At 39.5% G+C, this 16,443-nt stretch overlaps 2 protein-coding genes across 6 annotated transcripts; one reads left to right on the top strand and one right to left on the bottom strand.

Annotated features, from left to right (window-relative positions):
* Positions 1 to 3,310: 3,310 nt before the first annotated feature.
* LOC143355740 (xylosyl- and glucuronyltransferase LARGE1) lies at positions 3,311 to 11,553 on the bottom strand. Of its 2 annotated transcripts, XM_076790836.1 has the most exons (12): positions 11,320 to 11,552; positions 10,034 to 10,164; positions 9,836 to 9,966; positions 8,333 to 8,516; positions 7,463 to 8,007; positions 6,686 to 6,838; positions 6,144 to 6,446; positions 5,824 to 6,020; positions 4,143 to 4,284; positions 3,945 to 4,075; positions 3,760 to 3,852; positions 3,311 to 3,519 (listed from the first exon to the last, which is right to left on the bottom strand). In XM_076790836.1, exons 2-12 carry the CDS (start codon positions 10,110 to 10,112, stop codon positions 3,393 to 3,395), a joined length of 2,085 nt encoding a protein of 694 aa, XP_076646951.1. In that variant the 5' UTR covers positions 10,113 to 10,164; positions 11,320 to 11,552; the 3' UTR covers positions 3,311 to 3,392. The 2 variants fall into 2 exon arrangements, 1 of the variants encoding a protein (XP_076646951.1); XR_013082544.1 differs by lacking the exon at positions 3,311 to 3,519 and having other exon boundaries at positions 3,945 to 4,059; positions 11,320 to 11,553.
* Positions 11,554 to 11,975: 422 nt separating this feature from the next.
* Positions 11,976 to 16,171, top strand: LOC143355741 (BTB/POZ domain-containing protein 1). 4 transcript variants are annotated; one of them, XM_076790841.1, is made up of 7 exons: positions 11,976 to 12,147; positions 13,168 to 13,435; positions 13,580 to 14,266; positions 14,332 to 14,491; positions 14,561 to 14,718; positions 14,797 to 15,031; positions 15,106 to 16,171. In XM_076790841.1, exons 2-7 carry the CDS (start codon positions 13,263 to 13,265, stop codon positions 15,265 to 15,267), a joined length of 1,575 nt encoding a protein of 524 aa, XP_076646956.1. In that variant the 5' UTR covers positions 11,976 to 12,147; positions 13,168 to 13,262; the 3' UTR covers positions 15,268 to 16,171. The 4 variants fall into 4 exon arrangements, with proteins under 4 accessions (XP_076646956.1, XP_076646953.1, XP_076646952.1 ...); XM_076790838.1 differs by lacking the exon at positions 11,976 to 12,147 and adding an exon at positions 12,561 to 12,770 and having other exon boundaries at positions 13,583 to 14,266; XM_076790837.1 differs by lacking the exon at positions 11,976 to 12,147 and adding an exon at positions 12,561 to 12,770.
* The last annotated feature ends 272 nt before the right edge of the window (positions 16,172 to 16,443 follow it).

Below are 16,443 nucleotides of genomic sequence, written 5' to 3'. Positions count from 1 at the left end.
AGAGAGTTACACTCCCAAAGAAAAAGATAGCGCGCAATTATGGTACAGGAAATGTGCCAATGGTAGACTACCTTCTACTAATATATAAACATCACTTTTATTGACTTTTCTTCGACGAATTCTCGTCGTAAAAATACAAATACCCAAATGAATACGGACAAAATGATGGCACATCCGAGAAATATTCCATATTATATAAATTTAAAATAGACAAATATGAAAATGATATAACTGTACCTGTGTTTAATAATGTGTGGAACCTCCGTGGTTCTCAATTACTTCTATCATCCTTTTTGGTGAGGATTTATACAGTACTTTAATTGAAGACTGTGATAAATTTTGCCATTCCTCTTTAATACTGATTTTTAAGTCATTGAAATTTTCAAATTGTCTACCTTCCGCGTAGACAGCTCTTGATAGTAATCCCCAACAATTCTCGATTATATTTAAGTCCGGGGAGCACGCCGGCCATTCCAAAACAGGAATTTTCTCTTTCGAAAAATATTCATGAATAATTTTTGCCGTGTGTACGGCAGCATTATCTTGCTGGAACACACATTTTGGACCCGCAATGCATTGTGCATACTCATCAATTTGGTTTTTTATTAATCTCAAATAACTTGCACCATTCATTTTTCCTTGTATAAAATTAATATCCGTTTTTCCTTTGTAACCTATGCCGCCCGAAATCATTATTCCACCTCCTTTCATTTGTCGTCTAATTCTCGTTAATTGTCCTTTTCGAATGTCATGATAATAGTATGCACCATTATCTGGACCATCCAGACAAAACCGTTTTTCATCTGTAAAGTTTATATTCCTCCAGGTTTTCCACCAGTGTATATGTTTATTCGCAAATTCAAGGCGTGCTTCCTTATGCTTCTTTGTTAATCGTGGCTTGGCTTTTATTCTTGATCGGTTCATAATATTACTCGTTTGCAGCACGCGTCGAACATTTTGAATATTAGTTTGTACACCAGCTCTGCAAGCAATTTCTCTTGCAGTAGCACAAGAATTAGATGCGGCACGAAGTATTGCTGTTGTGTCACGGTGCGATTAGGGCTGCTGGCCTTCCGGTGCTTTTCCTTTGACCGTAGTTATCCGCATCTTTTAATACGTTATATACAGCTTTTCTGCATCGGACAATTTCTTTCGCAATTTCTGTAATCGTTACTTTCCGTTTTCTTAAACTAAGAATTGCGTTTATTTCACCGTCAGATAATCTATTACCACGGCCCATCACGAAATGCGACATATACCAACATCAAGAACCACTGAACACCGACCGACCACTTTAACTTCCTCAAACCTCGCGACGTATTGAAGAAAGTCAAAATAAACCTTGAGTGTGCTTTCATTTTGTCTCTGTCTATTTGTGTGTTTACATTCCTCCTAAGAGAATATCTCGGAGCAATTCGAATATAGATAGTGTTTACGTATCAGTAGAAGGTAGTCTTTCTGTATCATTGGCACATTTCCTGTGCCATAATTATAACGCGAGAAATTAAAGATAGCACGCGCGTGCTATCTTTTTCTTTGGGTTTCTCGTAACAACGACGCGACGGTTCTCCGGACGGCAAGTGGAGTGCTTACTCGTACGATCGCTCGAGTCGTGTCCTAATCGTCGTCGAAAACTGCCTAATTCATTCCATTGCCAGATCCTCGAGCGGACACAAAAGTGTATACTAGTGTGTATATTGTAACGGTACCGTGCAGAAACGCGAGACGTGTTCCTGACGACGAGCCGTTTTAGGCGAAAAATGAGAAAAAAAATGGAGATGAAAGAGAAACGAAACGGACGGTTCGGACGTGTGTTTTCTGTGGATCAGGCCACGTCCATGTTTCTATCGTACTTCGATGAATGTGTGTAGACATTTACGGGGCTGAAGTCATGAATGAGTGACGTTCCATTACCATATTTTCGTATCTCGTACAGCTCTTCGTTGTACAGGATGAGAACGCTTTCTCCGAGTGTTTTTATCGTGAATAGGGATTATTATAAATGTAAAGGAACTATGTTTGCGTGTCACCGATATAAACGTTAAGGGAACCTCTTTAGAGTACGTAGTGTTCAGACACTTTCTTTTTATTAGATCCTAGATGAACATAGAAACGTTAAGGATGGAATAATCGACGTAAACAACATTCTGCGAACGTTGATCGCGTCTAATTTTGATCTTTGATACTTTTTATTATTAATACGTAACGCCCGTTGTATTATTGATAATTCGTGTTCTCATGCTATCATTATCGTTATTGCTTTCGGTTGCTATATACTATTCCTATCGACGAATTCGGTACAGTGCCCGTGTTTACGTTATCTCGTTATCATTGTCATTATCATTGCGATCGTTGTAGCCACGATTATTTTTCTACGAGAATTTTTACCATGTAACACAACGGCGCGCCGCACGCGCAACCGAATTTAGTTCCGTTTCGGTGTAACGTTCTCGGCCGACTATAATTTATAATGCCATGTCAATGTACTATCACTGTAAATATTATACATATTTTATAAATGAAATATTTAGCGTGACTGTAACGTTAAGAGAATGTACTGAAAAGCACCACTCTGTACACTCCACTACGATGGTTAAATTTTAATAAATATTTCCCAACCCCATTCCGGCGACTTTCATTCAAATCCTGCCTTAGAACTATACCGCGCGAGTCTTTATGCGTTTACAGCACATCGAAATCCTGTATCACCAATACACAAATGACAACTGTATTTGTTCAGATTTCAAAATTCATTTTACCACGTTTTTATTAACTCGCTTATCTTGTCTGTCTGTTTGCACAAATTTTGCAATTGATTTTAAACTGACTGAGCTAGATAGTTGAAACTTTAAACATAAATTTTTAATTTAGCACGTTGTTAAGACGTACTGAAAAGTATAAAATAATTTTTCCTAGCCCCGTACAGATAGTCCTGGAAATTTGTGATTGCGAATTTTGAATAGCTATGAAAATACTTGTAGGATTCAAAACGAAAAACGTGGGTCGCAAGATAATAGTAAGGAGTACATATAGAGAGTACAAAAATTCACAAATTTTCAGGACTATATTTTTAGTCTTAAAAACGTGGTATGTGAAAAATTGTTCTTCCTTCAAATAATTTCTAAATACAGAAGGTTTGTAGCTGCAGCAAATATCATACATTTTAACTACCGAGTTCTGTACTATCAAATGAACCGCTTCGATGTGATTTACATTTTGTGAGCGTCCACGTGTTAGTAAAGAAAAGAAAATTTTTCTTAGCCTACTTAATAGTTAACGGAGCAAGGAAGGAACAATGTCCGGTGATTTTCAGGTTTCCTTTTTATTGAGAAAATAGCGATAACATCATCGTCCTCGGAGCCTTCCAATACACTTATCATAAATATTGTCAATTATTTGGTTCCGACGGGTTTCAATACTTTGTCCTCTTTGGTCAGTTTCTTCAGCTTGGCCAGAGCGCTCTCGCCGTACTTGGCTAACAACTCTTGGACGAAATCGTCCTTCAATTTCTTCAGGCATCTGGAAAAAACGTGAATGTAATTACATCCGTTTCATTTAATCCGGTATGGCAAAGTTCCGCGACATTCTATGTGTACAGCGTGTTCCGTAATCGTCGTAGCCTCTCAGGAATATCCACCGGTTTTAATAATAAAAACTGGAGAGAGCCGTTTAAGGGTAAGCAATTGTTCGCTGTGATTGGATTTGTTCAACGGACAGTAACCGTGTGGTTAGCGAACGATCATGTTTTTCATACGTTACCTCCTATAAATGGAGTCGGTCCTGAACTTGCCGATGTCCAGACTAGGTGCATGGGGTCGATGGATAATGAACGTATCCGGCAAGACGATGTACCTATATAAATCTTTCATTTATGGCATTCGCGCTACAAACGGTCGACGATGATTAACATTATTTAAACGTGTCGGCCGTGAAGGATCTCTTACTTGTAATCGAGTATCGTCAAATGCGTCACGTAGGAAACCTTGTTCCATCCGAAACCGACGAACCTGGTGTCGTATCTGGGGGCTAATCTCGAGACCACGATGTACGGCTCAAAATCTGGTTCCCAGGAGACCTACGATCACATTAACTTAATCGTTTGCAGCTTAGGGAGGCGATCCAAGCCGGTTTACGCGACGTACTTCGTACGGTTCCATCGTGTTCCGCCAGTAACTATAATTAGTCGCGGCGTGGCCTTGCGTCCACACGTGGTACCGGAAGGTGTACAGAACTCCCCGCTTCAAGAACTTCAACAGCTCGTCCTTGTCCGCGGGAAATGTGAACCTATAAAATATACGAGCCGCTGATTCGGTCCTGCCTTCGAGATTTGCTCTTCAAAATTTCATGAGGGTGTGCCCGAAATTTCGGGTTCGGGAGAAAATATTAGGTCTCGCACTAGAAGCCCATTTTTTCAATCCGTTTTTCATTTCAAAACACGTGGCAACTTCTGAGAGAAGTTTTCTGAATCGAGAGTTATGATTTTTAAAAGAATGAGCCTCTATGTGTTTCTCTTTCTGTAAGCAACACTTTGGAAGCGAGCTTCTAATACTTAAAAAGAGGTTTAGGCAATTGTTTAACAACGCTTTTAACATTTAGGCACACTCTCATTGTACTCGGCGCAACATGTAAGTGGAATTAATCACTGGAAGCTGAGTGGCTAGGCAATGCTTTCAAAAGATCATTCTGGACTTGGGCACAGTCATCCGAGAATTCATTTTTCCACAGGCCCATCATCATTGGATTTTCGTCGCAATACTGCACTATAAAATACTATGATCTTGTGAGAATTTCGATTACTCTGTCTCCGGGTTCCGACACGGATTGAACAAATTGGTCCACTATGATAAAATATGATAAAAATGTATGTAGACTGCGGATTTTATGCATTTACGACAAAAATGAATAGGCGTAATTCAAAACAGTAAAAAGATTAAAAGAGTTTAACAATGTCGGTACACTATTCTCAACATATAAAAATGATTAGTGAGCAAAATAAATTTTCACTTAGTTCCTATAAATTGCAATTGACGTATCAAAATTTTATTTTGCATAAAGATCCGCAGTCTAATTACATGTTATCTATTACCGTTAGTGGTCGACTATCAAGAAGCTAGAATAAAATATTACTTTGTTTTCGATCATAGTAGTCTCGACCCTTCTAAACCATTTTAAAACGACCTTCGACCTTATATTGTATGGAAAATTTTGATGGAATGTAACATTTAACGCGTTCACGGACAGTAAAAATTTCAGTGAACTCCAAAAATAGACCCGCAATTTTTCTTGAAACTAGTTGTACCATCCGAAATCTGATTCGACATAAGCAATAATAATAAGTTACCTGTGATTAGTAATGACAATTGGTCATTACTTTGAAATGTATATTAATTACAAAAACTTAAGGTTGTATGGAATCAAATGAACAAAAATTGGCTTCAAAATTTGAATGCTATTTGAATGCTAAAATTTGAGTGTTAATAAAATTAGCTTTGCATCGTTAACGTGTTAGGAACTTCTTGAAGTGTGTTTGCCAAGATACAATCGCTAGGAAGCGAACGGCAAAAAGTATCACGGCCGTAAAATCCAATCTTGATCGCGCAATAAAAGTGTCTTCCACAATTACACCGGGAACAATGGGCGCCTTAATGGGTTCAAACAACCGTTTGTTCCTCGCAACCGAGCACAATCGGCAGTCGATGCCCACTAGAGACATCTCGTGCATTCACGCGAGTATGCATCGCATCAGATCACCGGGGGTGTACACATTGTGCAGCAGACAACGGGGGCTCTGTATGCGTTTACAAGTCGCTCGAGCGGAAATACCTGTAACGTTCGGTCTCGAATGCCGGCACGATCAGCGCTACTTTGTCCGACTCGGTGATATTTAATTTAGCGATGTAATTCATGAGGCTCTCGTGTAGGCCGTGCTGCGGCAGGAAATCAACGTCCAGTTGAAAAATGAATGGCGTCGATACGTAGGACATCGCGATGTTTCTCAGGTAATTGATCGGGTAGAGGTCCTGGGGGGGTAGAAGACGGTTCGTGTAATTGAATGCGCATGGCTCGGGCTAAGTAAGATCATTCCTTCTCGTCGGTCGCGCTTTATTAATACTATATCCGCGGATGCTACAGAGTACACGCACCCCGTCTTTGTACACCACGTGGTACGCGATGTTCCTCCTCTTGCGCAACTCGACGGACCCCCTCACGAACTCCAGGAAGTTCTGCACCTCGGCGTCCGTGAGGTACAGCGCCACGCTTATGGTTCCCGGCCAGTGTTTCGACAGCTCCTCCAACAACGGTATCCTTTCGACGCTGCACTGGGTTACCAGAGCAACGTCCGCCGGCGCGTACACGTTGTACTCGTACTCGAGGAGGAAAGGATGAGTGCGGTACAGCATGGTCGCGCCTCTGGTGAAATCCTGGCACGGGCTCGACTCGTTGTACTGGAAATTCGAAATTGCTTTCTTGCCTTTCGCGTTCTCGTTAGTCTGCGAGATTAGCCGCGGTGACAACGAACGATTGTCGCCTGCCGGAGATTGCTCGTCTCTGAGCTGTGTACTCTAAGCGCCGCGACAAACGATCGGAGCGGCGATCACAACGAATCCTCCGAATAGAATGTATAGTTTTACAGCGGATGCGTTCACGTTGAAGACGACCAACGTGTTCGGACCCTAAGACTTACTTGGGACGCGGTCTCGTCGTGTTTGTCGCAACCGAACAAACGTCTACGGAGCAGATTCCCGTCCATCTCTAGGAAGACCCTGTGCAACTTGCGGAACTCGTTGATGTGTTTATTATACACGTTCTGCTTTCGAGGTGAATTCCAATGCACAATCTAAAAACAGCCCAGTGATGGAAAGCGGATCCCGTTTCGGGGAACTGTAAATGTCGGGTCGCCCAATAAGTTATGCGTGTAACGTCAACAGCAAAGTCACTCCGGATCTTGTAAATTCAGCGTCGATGACGCCTGAAGATTATTTTGTTCTTGTAGAGTGCTCTAAGTAGTTTCGCCTGATTTCATTTGTCGCGCTTTTGACTGAGCCTTGGCAATACTCCGCAGGGCAATTTAAGGTACCATGCACAGGATGTCCCAAAAATGTACTTCCATGAAAAGGACGGGTTATTCCCGAGGTCATTCGAAGTAACTTTTTTGTTAAGGAGTTATCAACGAGAAGCACGGACCAATCAGAGCGCCAACGCAAGCATCCCAACTTCCACGGTGAGTTTAAGCGAAATAAAGAGTACTACATTTTTTAATAAATAAACGAATGCTACGTTCGCCGAGTGTTCAGCCGAATATATCATTTCGACATACGGTAAGCACGTGAGTGAGTAAGGTACGGAGTGTGAATAATTAATATAAAATGAAAAGCGTTCAAACGGAGTGGATAGCGAAATATTTTGAGTGAAACGAATGAATTATTGGACGACCCAACGGTAGAGGTGAGCGACGCCGTACACTTATCTGACTAGTGTCGCGGTAACAGAGATCGCTGATCGTGTGATCGCTCAACTGCACGTTCCAGGTGCACTCTATTTTGTGTATAATGGAGGGGTGCTCTTTGATAACGGCATTTATTACGTCTTGATCGGCTAAACTAGTTTCCGGTATACGGTCGAGCACACGCTTGGTAACTGTTTCCCAGAGGATCATAAATTTTCTGTTACGGAGTTGCTGCAACTGCATTAACATCACGCCGGTGTTGAACCCTTTGCCAAGGGCCGGCCATGGCCGTTGACCGTAAGACAGTGCCTTTATGTACCAATGACTCTGATTCTCCGTTAAACCTAGCGCCTGATCGTTCGTGAACTTCTCGAACACCCGCCAAAGCAAACTAACGTCGTTTAGGACGGTCACGTCCGTGTCGAATACCAACACCTTGTCCTCCCGCATCGCGTCCGGCAGGATCAACTTCAGGAGACCGTACACGCCGGAGTAATGCTTGTTCGGCACCCAGGAGACCTTTGGCACCCATCGCTCGGCCTTGTAGTACGTCAGGTTCACTGGAACGAGTCCGAAAAAGAACAGAAAAAAAAAATAGCCGACCCCGACCCACAGACTCACCGACGTTTATTGGCTCTCGTCCGTTCCTTCGGCAACCCGATACGCTCGAAAATTGCTTAATTGGTGTAATTTAGTTCACTCGGTTAATTGTCGGAACCGGGTCACCGCGAGCTAAAATGTTTTCCAGCCGTTGCTCTGCCTCCGAACGAGCAATGCAACGGGGACAATGTGATTCAAGCATTCGGGATCGATGAAAGAAGAATCGGATCGATTCACGTTAAGGAACGGAGGAGAATAATAACGACGAGCGACTCCTTTACTAACCATGAGGCAGGTCCCACGTTCGGAACAGGGTCGACAAAGTTCTCTTCGCAATCTCGTCGACGAGCAAATGAAAGTGCAAGGGTTTAGTACGGTAGAATAAAACGGATTTTACTACTGTCACAAGAGCGAACGTCGAGTTGTAGCCGGCGCAGACCATCGCGATGTGTATGGTCTCGCATTTCCCCTTGAAAAAGAAATTACTGTTGTCCAGCGGTCGTCCGTGTTCTCGATTGAACGACGCACAGTGATCTCTTTTTCCGAAAAGCTGCCGACTTAAGGGCCCGGGATAGTCACGTGACTTTTTAATTAATCATTTCCATTCTGCGTGAATTTGTAGCTGGAGATACTTTCTAGTGCGCGCTGCTCCCGATTTCATCCAGAAAAATGCTCGGATTCCACGGCATGCGCATCGTCAATTTTTGGCCTACTTCTAACGCTTATGTTACCAAATATCTGCATAATCTCGGCAGCTCCTGACCAGCGCGCGCTAGATTGAACCTTCCTCTTTCGAACGAGCCCTTCACCAGCGATAAAATATTCTTGTATAAGGACGAAAACTTGGGGCACGTGAAACCATTTTTTGTCGGTAATGCAGTCGCTCTACCTTATCGCGAATCTACGAAGACCTTTAAATATTCAAGTTTAAAGTGCTGCAGACTACTTATCCACGCTCTCCGTGAATGATACCGAGGATGGCGTCCGCCTATTCAGGTGATTTAAATTTCCGATTTGATAATATTAAAAACTCGAGACGCGTTCGGCATAACTTTAAGTTGTGACGCAACGAATAGCAACAAGAATAAGGTGTACGCGAAGATGGCGCGAAAGAGAAAGACTAGTGTGTTATTATATTTTTTACTACTATCTTCGGCAACATAGATTACACCGCGTGACTGACCTTTAAAAGAAAATCGGGAAAATGACAGTTTTTAGAATGATTTATTGCAAAAGTGGTTTGAAATTAAGGTCGTCATATTAAATTTTATGTTCTAATTATACAGGGTGTCGTAAGTTTTAAACTGCCACATTTCATCCGCTTCAACATGATTATTCTTGCTCAAGGTCATTTCAAGGTCAAAAAGGTGGTGTCCACTAAATTCAATTTTTCATTGTGTATCATGCTATCATAAAAAAAATATACTATTCCATTTAAAAAAACATCGGTGACCTTGAAATTTCATTAAAAAACACAACATAAAAAATTTTTTTTCTTCACCATTATATTGCCCCCTGCAATGGTGTCACTTTGTCCTCTGAAGTTTTCTGATAGGACTGTAAATACGAAAGATATTTAGGTGTGCCCATTTATGTGGGACACCCTGTATAATTGTAGGTAAATATCGGAAAATGATTAATTTTGCACCAAAGTTAATTAAATTTTGAAATTTGGCCAGCTTTTCGGGACCACTGTGCGACGCTGGTTGCAAGGTAAGGTCTGATCGAAGCTGACCTCTTAATCGCGCGATTAAGAATCGGCCTCGGTGGATTTAGAAAGATTTTTACCTCGATTTGATTATTGTCTATGCGAAACTGTTGCAAACTAGGCTCGTCAACACGTATTTTCGTTCTCTCGTCCACGGACAACGGGCCCGACTTCCCATCGAGCTTGAAGGAACCAATCTCAGCGGAGGGCACTACAATAATACACGTTGAGAATCCTGCGAGGTCGTCGGACAGCCAACCAATGTCAAAATGTATTACCGTTCAACAATAAATACAAATAAAAGACCGCCGATGGGACCAGCACGCCCAGCAAACATCCTAGCCATGATCGAGCCATTGCAATATGGAAGACATATTTCCCGACTCGTAGAATGTTTAACGTGTGAATTCTGTCGATTAAATGTCAGGGTCTATGATTAGAAATCGGGTAATTATTTGCTAATATTCTTTATCGTGTTTTAGTACAATTATTTCTTCGAATCGTACGTTGAAACAAAAAACACAAGCCGCCATTCCCACTATAACTACCCAACACCTTTCGCACCTCAATTCTCAACTTTAATAATTAATAACTGAACTGTAGATGTTTATGCACCTCCCAGTCCTTTTATTCGTACATAATTTCAATTGGCAGTTTATAAAAATTATAAAAGATTTCATTAAAAAATTTGTTTTCCCAATTTTTGTCATTATACAGTAAAACTTTTCATATTCAAATTAATTGAGATACATAAAACTGCGGATAAACAAATGTTTGACGCTAAATTATTGATTTTCTTCACGCCGATTTTGAAACAAGAAATTAAAGCTACAATTCTGGACCCTGTATATTGTATCACTAACAAATAAGCAACTCTATTTTTTGTTATGTATCATAGTCTATTTAAAAAATGTGATTTTTTATTTAGTGTAAAAAGAAATTAGTACCAAGCGGAAAGTATGGTAATTCAGCAACAGGTAGTATTGCGTGTTTATATTATTGTTACTTTTATACACATTATCCGTTATAGTAATGATTACAATAAAATATGCTGCCTTTTTAAATCTTTTTAATGGGTATCTATTGTTTCTTTTTCTACTTTGGTACAAAAAGGAGGCAGCTCAAATTTTTCAATTGTGTTTGTTGTAAAAGTCTTTTAACAACGAGTTTTAGTTGGCCATAAGTTTGTAGCACGTTTGAAATAGTACTTGATCTTGAAATGCGTTTTATTGATTTACTCTAATTAGAGTGGAACTGTCTCCTTATATCCCTTCAATTATTAAAAATGTTATGCCTGAATTTGTTAAGCTATAATGCCCCTATTCCCTTTACAAAGAACAAAGTATCCCCATCTTTATCATTACGGCCGCGACGACATCAGTGAATGATCTACAAACGGTAGAGTCAGAATGTTGTCACCTGACACATCTACCAAATCGATGGACACAGAACAAACAAAAGAGAGAGGTTAGTCTTCGTTTTATTTATTCATCCGTTACTATTGTTCCATTAAAAAAATCTGTAAAAGTTACCACACGATCATCGATCGTCAGCAAGCACATACCTCTGGTGCAGTGACTTTTTTCACCGGCTGTCATCCAATTAAATCCATTGCTCCGAATTGCTGCGTACCGGAATACTGCACGTGAATTTTCACGGTCGAATCTATCTCGAATAAAGGCAATCGTTCACGTTCCAATAGAGCGTATATTTACCTTTGGTAACGTTCGGAAATTCGCGTAATCACAGTTACCGAGGAACACAACGTCCGGACGGCACGCATCCTAAACACCCGAAGCAGGAAGTCTAACATAAATAGTTTAATCACTGGATAACGCGCTGGTAGAATTACCACTCGGTACGAGCAGCGAGACGAAATGCCTCGTATCGGTCGGTAAATCGTGATATAGTTACACATTTTCGTTTCCAGAGGGCCGTGTTCATTCAACCATGAAATACGCAGAGCAATTTTCCAGAGGTGAAACTCTAGTGTCAACTTTCAGGAATCAATTTCCATTGCGCATGCGTCCGTAAGTAAGAGCAACACGAATACAGTCTTAGACAAGTCCGATTATTCAAGTAATTCTTCAAAACGAATATTTAAGTAGTACACTATCATAATCAGATATAAGGCCAGACATAACGTCTTATGGACTTTTATGGTCCATCATTTCGGCCCGGAATTTTAAGACTATATACGATGTATGTCAGGCGTGGGATTTAACTGCTCGATCCGAAGATTTTTCGAAGGCTATGCTCCCTTGTCTCGGTTATGCATCTCGCTCCCCGTGACGGTCATAGTTCTCGAGCCATCTCAGGCCCGTACCACATAAACTGCGCGTGACGCATTAGAGGGACTCTGGTATCGATAGATTTCCACATCACTCATGAGGTAAATACTATTGTCAATGCGTCTTTTTCTGTCTGTGGCATCCTCTGTAGGTCTATTCCACTGCATCGCGTGATAATTTTCAGTATTCATAATTTCAAGACTTCTTTCTCGTCAAGCAGATCTAAATGTGTGAGAAAATCTAGTTTTCCTAAATATCACTAAAATTTTGACAACACTATCAAAAACTATTTTCCAAATTTATTTTCTCGAAATAGAATAGAATAGGCCTGCGCCACGCGCAGTTCATGTGGTACGGGCCTGAGGTGGCTCGAGAACTAAGCCGTCACGGGGAGCGAGATAGTGATGGGCATTATCGACTAAATTCAACTATCGACTAATTACTATTTACTTACTACCTACTGTTGAATGTTTAGTCGATAGTTTTTAGTCGATGGTGCCCATTACTAGAGCGAGATGCGTAACCGGGACAAGGGGACGTAGCGTTCGAAAAAGCCTCAGATCGAGCAATTAAATCCCATGCCTGATGTACTTGTAGTATATGGTCTAAGGTTCTCGTGGATCTAGTTCCAACATTTATCGTTCGTCAGCGTAGAGGGCGTAAGAAATCGAGTTATTGTTAACGATGTCGGTATTTCAGATCGTAGGACACGAAACCCCATATGGTGATTGGTCTAGTTCTGTACCTCGTCTGTGCTATAATATAGCTCTAGAATAGCGGGGTGGGGGAAGGGGGGCAAACACAATTTAATTCAGAGCACATTCCGATCAGGTGCCATTCACTGAGACACGTGTATGTAGATTTTTCGTCTGGCACCTGCCAAGAGACGGACGAAGACATTGCCGCTGCACGATGACGTTCGTGCCTTTTACCAGATAAATACCTGTAACAACTTCTCATTAAAATCTTGACGTACGTGCGTGGAACTCACGGGAGGATACGAACAAGGCGGGTGAACTTTCAACGTTCGTGCCGCCTTTCTTGACACGATACACTGTAATTAGATGAGACGGGGCAGTACGTCGAAAAATATTACGTTGCATGCTTGAACATGTCCTCAGAGACTTCCCTGAACGATGTGCCAAATGTCGTATCGAGACTGCATAATTTGCGCTTAAATCAGGAGGATGGGGATGATCTCCAGCCAAATGCAAATATGAACCCTGTTGCATCAGGAGATTCGTCTCCAGAGACAGTACGAAACATCCAACCGATTGGCAATGTTACACTCTCGAGGGCCAGACGTGCCCTTAATTTTGTTTACGATGAAGATCAACCAACTTCCTCCATGGCTAGAAGTGGAGAATCTTCGTTCTCTAATGGGGATAAGTAAGTATTCATATAAGCTTTATATTATGCATCTAATTTTGAACGGATGGATTTAAAACTTTTAGAATGTGCAGTTGAATGTAATTGTAATATAGTATTGTTGATAAACTGGATTTACTAATTCTGTTGGTATTAATGCTTTAGTAGACCTCCTACGAATGCAGCGAATACATTACATTTAGAGGGAAGGCCTCAGAGTAACGTTGCCTTGGAAAACACATCGACGAATAGTCAAACTACTGTTGCATATAATTGGCAAGGTACAAAAGCTACAATGCGCGAAAGGATCGTTTTTCTGTTTAACAATGAAATATTATCCGATGTGAGCTTTATAGTAGGGAGAGGAGCTCAAAAGCAGCGCATACCAGCTCATAAACTAGTCCTATCTTCTGGAAGTGCTGTTTTCGATGCGATGTTCAATGGAACACTTGCTACAACTTCTTCAGAAATAGAAGTACCTGATGTAGAACCTGTTGCTTTTTTGGCAGTGCTTCTTTTTTTATATACTGATAAGATAGAAATAGATCCTGAGAGTGTGATGATGACATTATATACGGCTAAGAAATACGCAGTATCAGCTTTAGAGAAGCATTGTGTTGATTATTTAAAGAGTAATTTAACCAGTGATAATGCTTTCTTACTCTTAACGCAAGCTCGTTTATTCGATGAGCCTCAATTAGCTGCAGTCTGTTTGGATACCATAGACAGATTTACTACCGAGGCATTAAACGCAGATGGATTTACAGATATAGATATTGATACATTAAAGATTGTTTTGGAAAGAGACACTCTTCGTGTTAGAGAATCTAAAATATTTCAAGCAGTTTTAAGGTGCGTGAACATGTATTTATTACTTGCTTGGTATGCATAATTTTATTTGTGTGTTGCTTTCACAGATGGTCGGAGGCGGAGTGTGTAAGACATCAGCTACCACTAACTCCTGAAAATCAACGTTTCGTGTTAGGTAGTGCTTTCTCGTTGATTCGTTTTCCTTTAATGTCTAAAGAAGAATTTACTGCTGGTCCAGCACAATCTGGACTTTTGAATTATGCAGAGGTTTGTATCACAAATACACAATGTAGCACATATTTTTATAAATTGATTACGTAATGAAATGGATTTTAGGTTCTCTCCTTATTTTCATATTTTATACTGAATCCAAAACCAGTAGTTGGATTTCAAACAATGCCTCGTTGTTGTATGACTGGTAAGGAACAAACTGTCTGTAGGTTTCAACATACTAAAAGTAGATGGGCATATAATGGAACAAGCGATCGCATAAGGTATGCACGTATGCACATGTTACATTTAGCAATACTTCTGTAATATTCTGTAAAATTGAATCTAGTTTTTGTTTATAGATTTAGCGTTGATAGACGTATATTTCTTATTGGCTACGGAGTTTATGGTAGTATGCATGGCCCAGCAATATACGAAGTATTAATAGAATTGATGCACACCGCTTCTGGAAAAGTAATTGCTACAAATTCATCGAGTTTCAGCTGTGATGGTTCAAAATACACTTATCGCTTACTATTCAAAGAATTAGCAGAAATTTTACCAAATACGATTTATACAGCATCAGCAACATTTAAGGTTTGTATTTTCACAATATGAATTTGTAGAGATTCCAAACATTGAATACTAACGTAGCATCGTGACCTTTTCAGGGTCCTTATTCTCATTATGGAACTAAGGGCATGAAAACTGTTATGGTGGATAGTGATACAGGAAATGGAAAAGTTAAGTTTGAATTTAGTATTGAGGCAGGTGATAATAATGGAACATCTACAGAGGAAGGGCAAATTCCTGAGCTTATATTTTACACTTAACTTACTCATGTACATAATAACGACATTCCTTTGATCAGCTTCATTGTCTTTCAAAATTTAATACATTAAATTGAATTGTACAAACAGTTTTATATGTCAGTTTCTTTGTCAATTATATATACATATTGTATAATATTATATATTTGAATATTCTATTATTATTATTACTATTATTAAATGCAATGTTTTAAATTAAATGATCCATAAGTTTGTTGAAGAATTTGTCAACTTCTGTTTAAGCTGCAATTAAACAGATGAATGTTTTATGTAATCTGTGTTTAATTGACAGCGTCGAGCATAAAATTTGTGGATCTCAAAATGGGCCTTACTGGGACAAGAGACTGATTTACGCAACTGGTGTAAAAGCAAAATTTAAGTAAATCACTTATTTTTTTATCAATTGAGTATTTCTGAAAAATTAGGTAAAACTGAATTTCTTTCTAAACTCAGAAATATTTAAACTTAATTTCACCCAGCAAGTAAATTTTAATAAGCTTAAAGGCGGTAGCTACACACTAAACAAGTTGCAAATATCATCTATAACTGAAATCGATCTATTTTTCTATTTCTTCAAACAATATGTACATGAGTGGTAACTTTTCATAAATAATGATACTATCTTCCTGTAAATTCAAGCACTATTACTATTATTTACAAAAATGTTCTGTTTTAAAGTTATTCCTGTAAAATATATAAAGCAATGCAAAATTGAACTTTGTATTCGCAATTATTGAATACTCTGCATAAAATAACACGATACAATTCGTTAATTATTAAATACCTTTTTTACAAAAATAGATGATGAAATTAGTTCATCATTCATTTTTGAAAATTCTGTGTAATTTCAGTAGAAAAATTGTACACTGTGAACATTCTGAAATTAAATGAAAGTAATATGCTGTTATCATTCTATCATGTGTTATTTAATTCTGAAAAGTACAAACATATTTAGTATCGCGGAAGATTCATGCATGTGTTCATATAACCAAAAATGAAATTTCCTTTCTGATATAACTAATGTTTCAAGTTTATTACTTTTTTGTTAATTATACAAACTAGGCAAACGTGATTCGTTTACATTTGCACAATAAAGAAAATGAGTACAATATTTTGCAACTACTACTTATTTGTATTTCAACTGTATTTCAACATAAAATCTTAGGCAATGTAGAGGGG

This window comes from Halictus rubicundus, chromosome 7 (genome assembly GCF_050948215.1).
Source record: "Halictus rubicundus isolate RS-2024b chromosome 7, iyHalRubi1_principal, whole genome shotgun sequence".
NCBI lineage: Eukaryota > Metazoa > Arthropoda > Insecta > Hymenoptera > Halictidae > Halictus > Halictus rubicundus.
The sequence above is the reverse complement of the archived record's forward strand: the minus strand, read 5'-3'. Positions and strand labels throughout refer to the sequence as shown.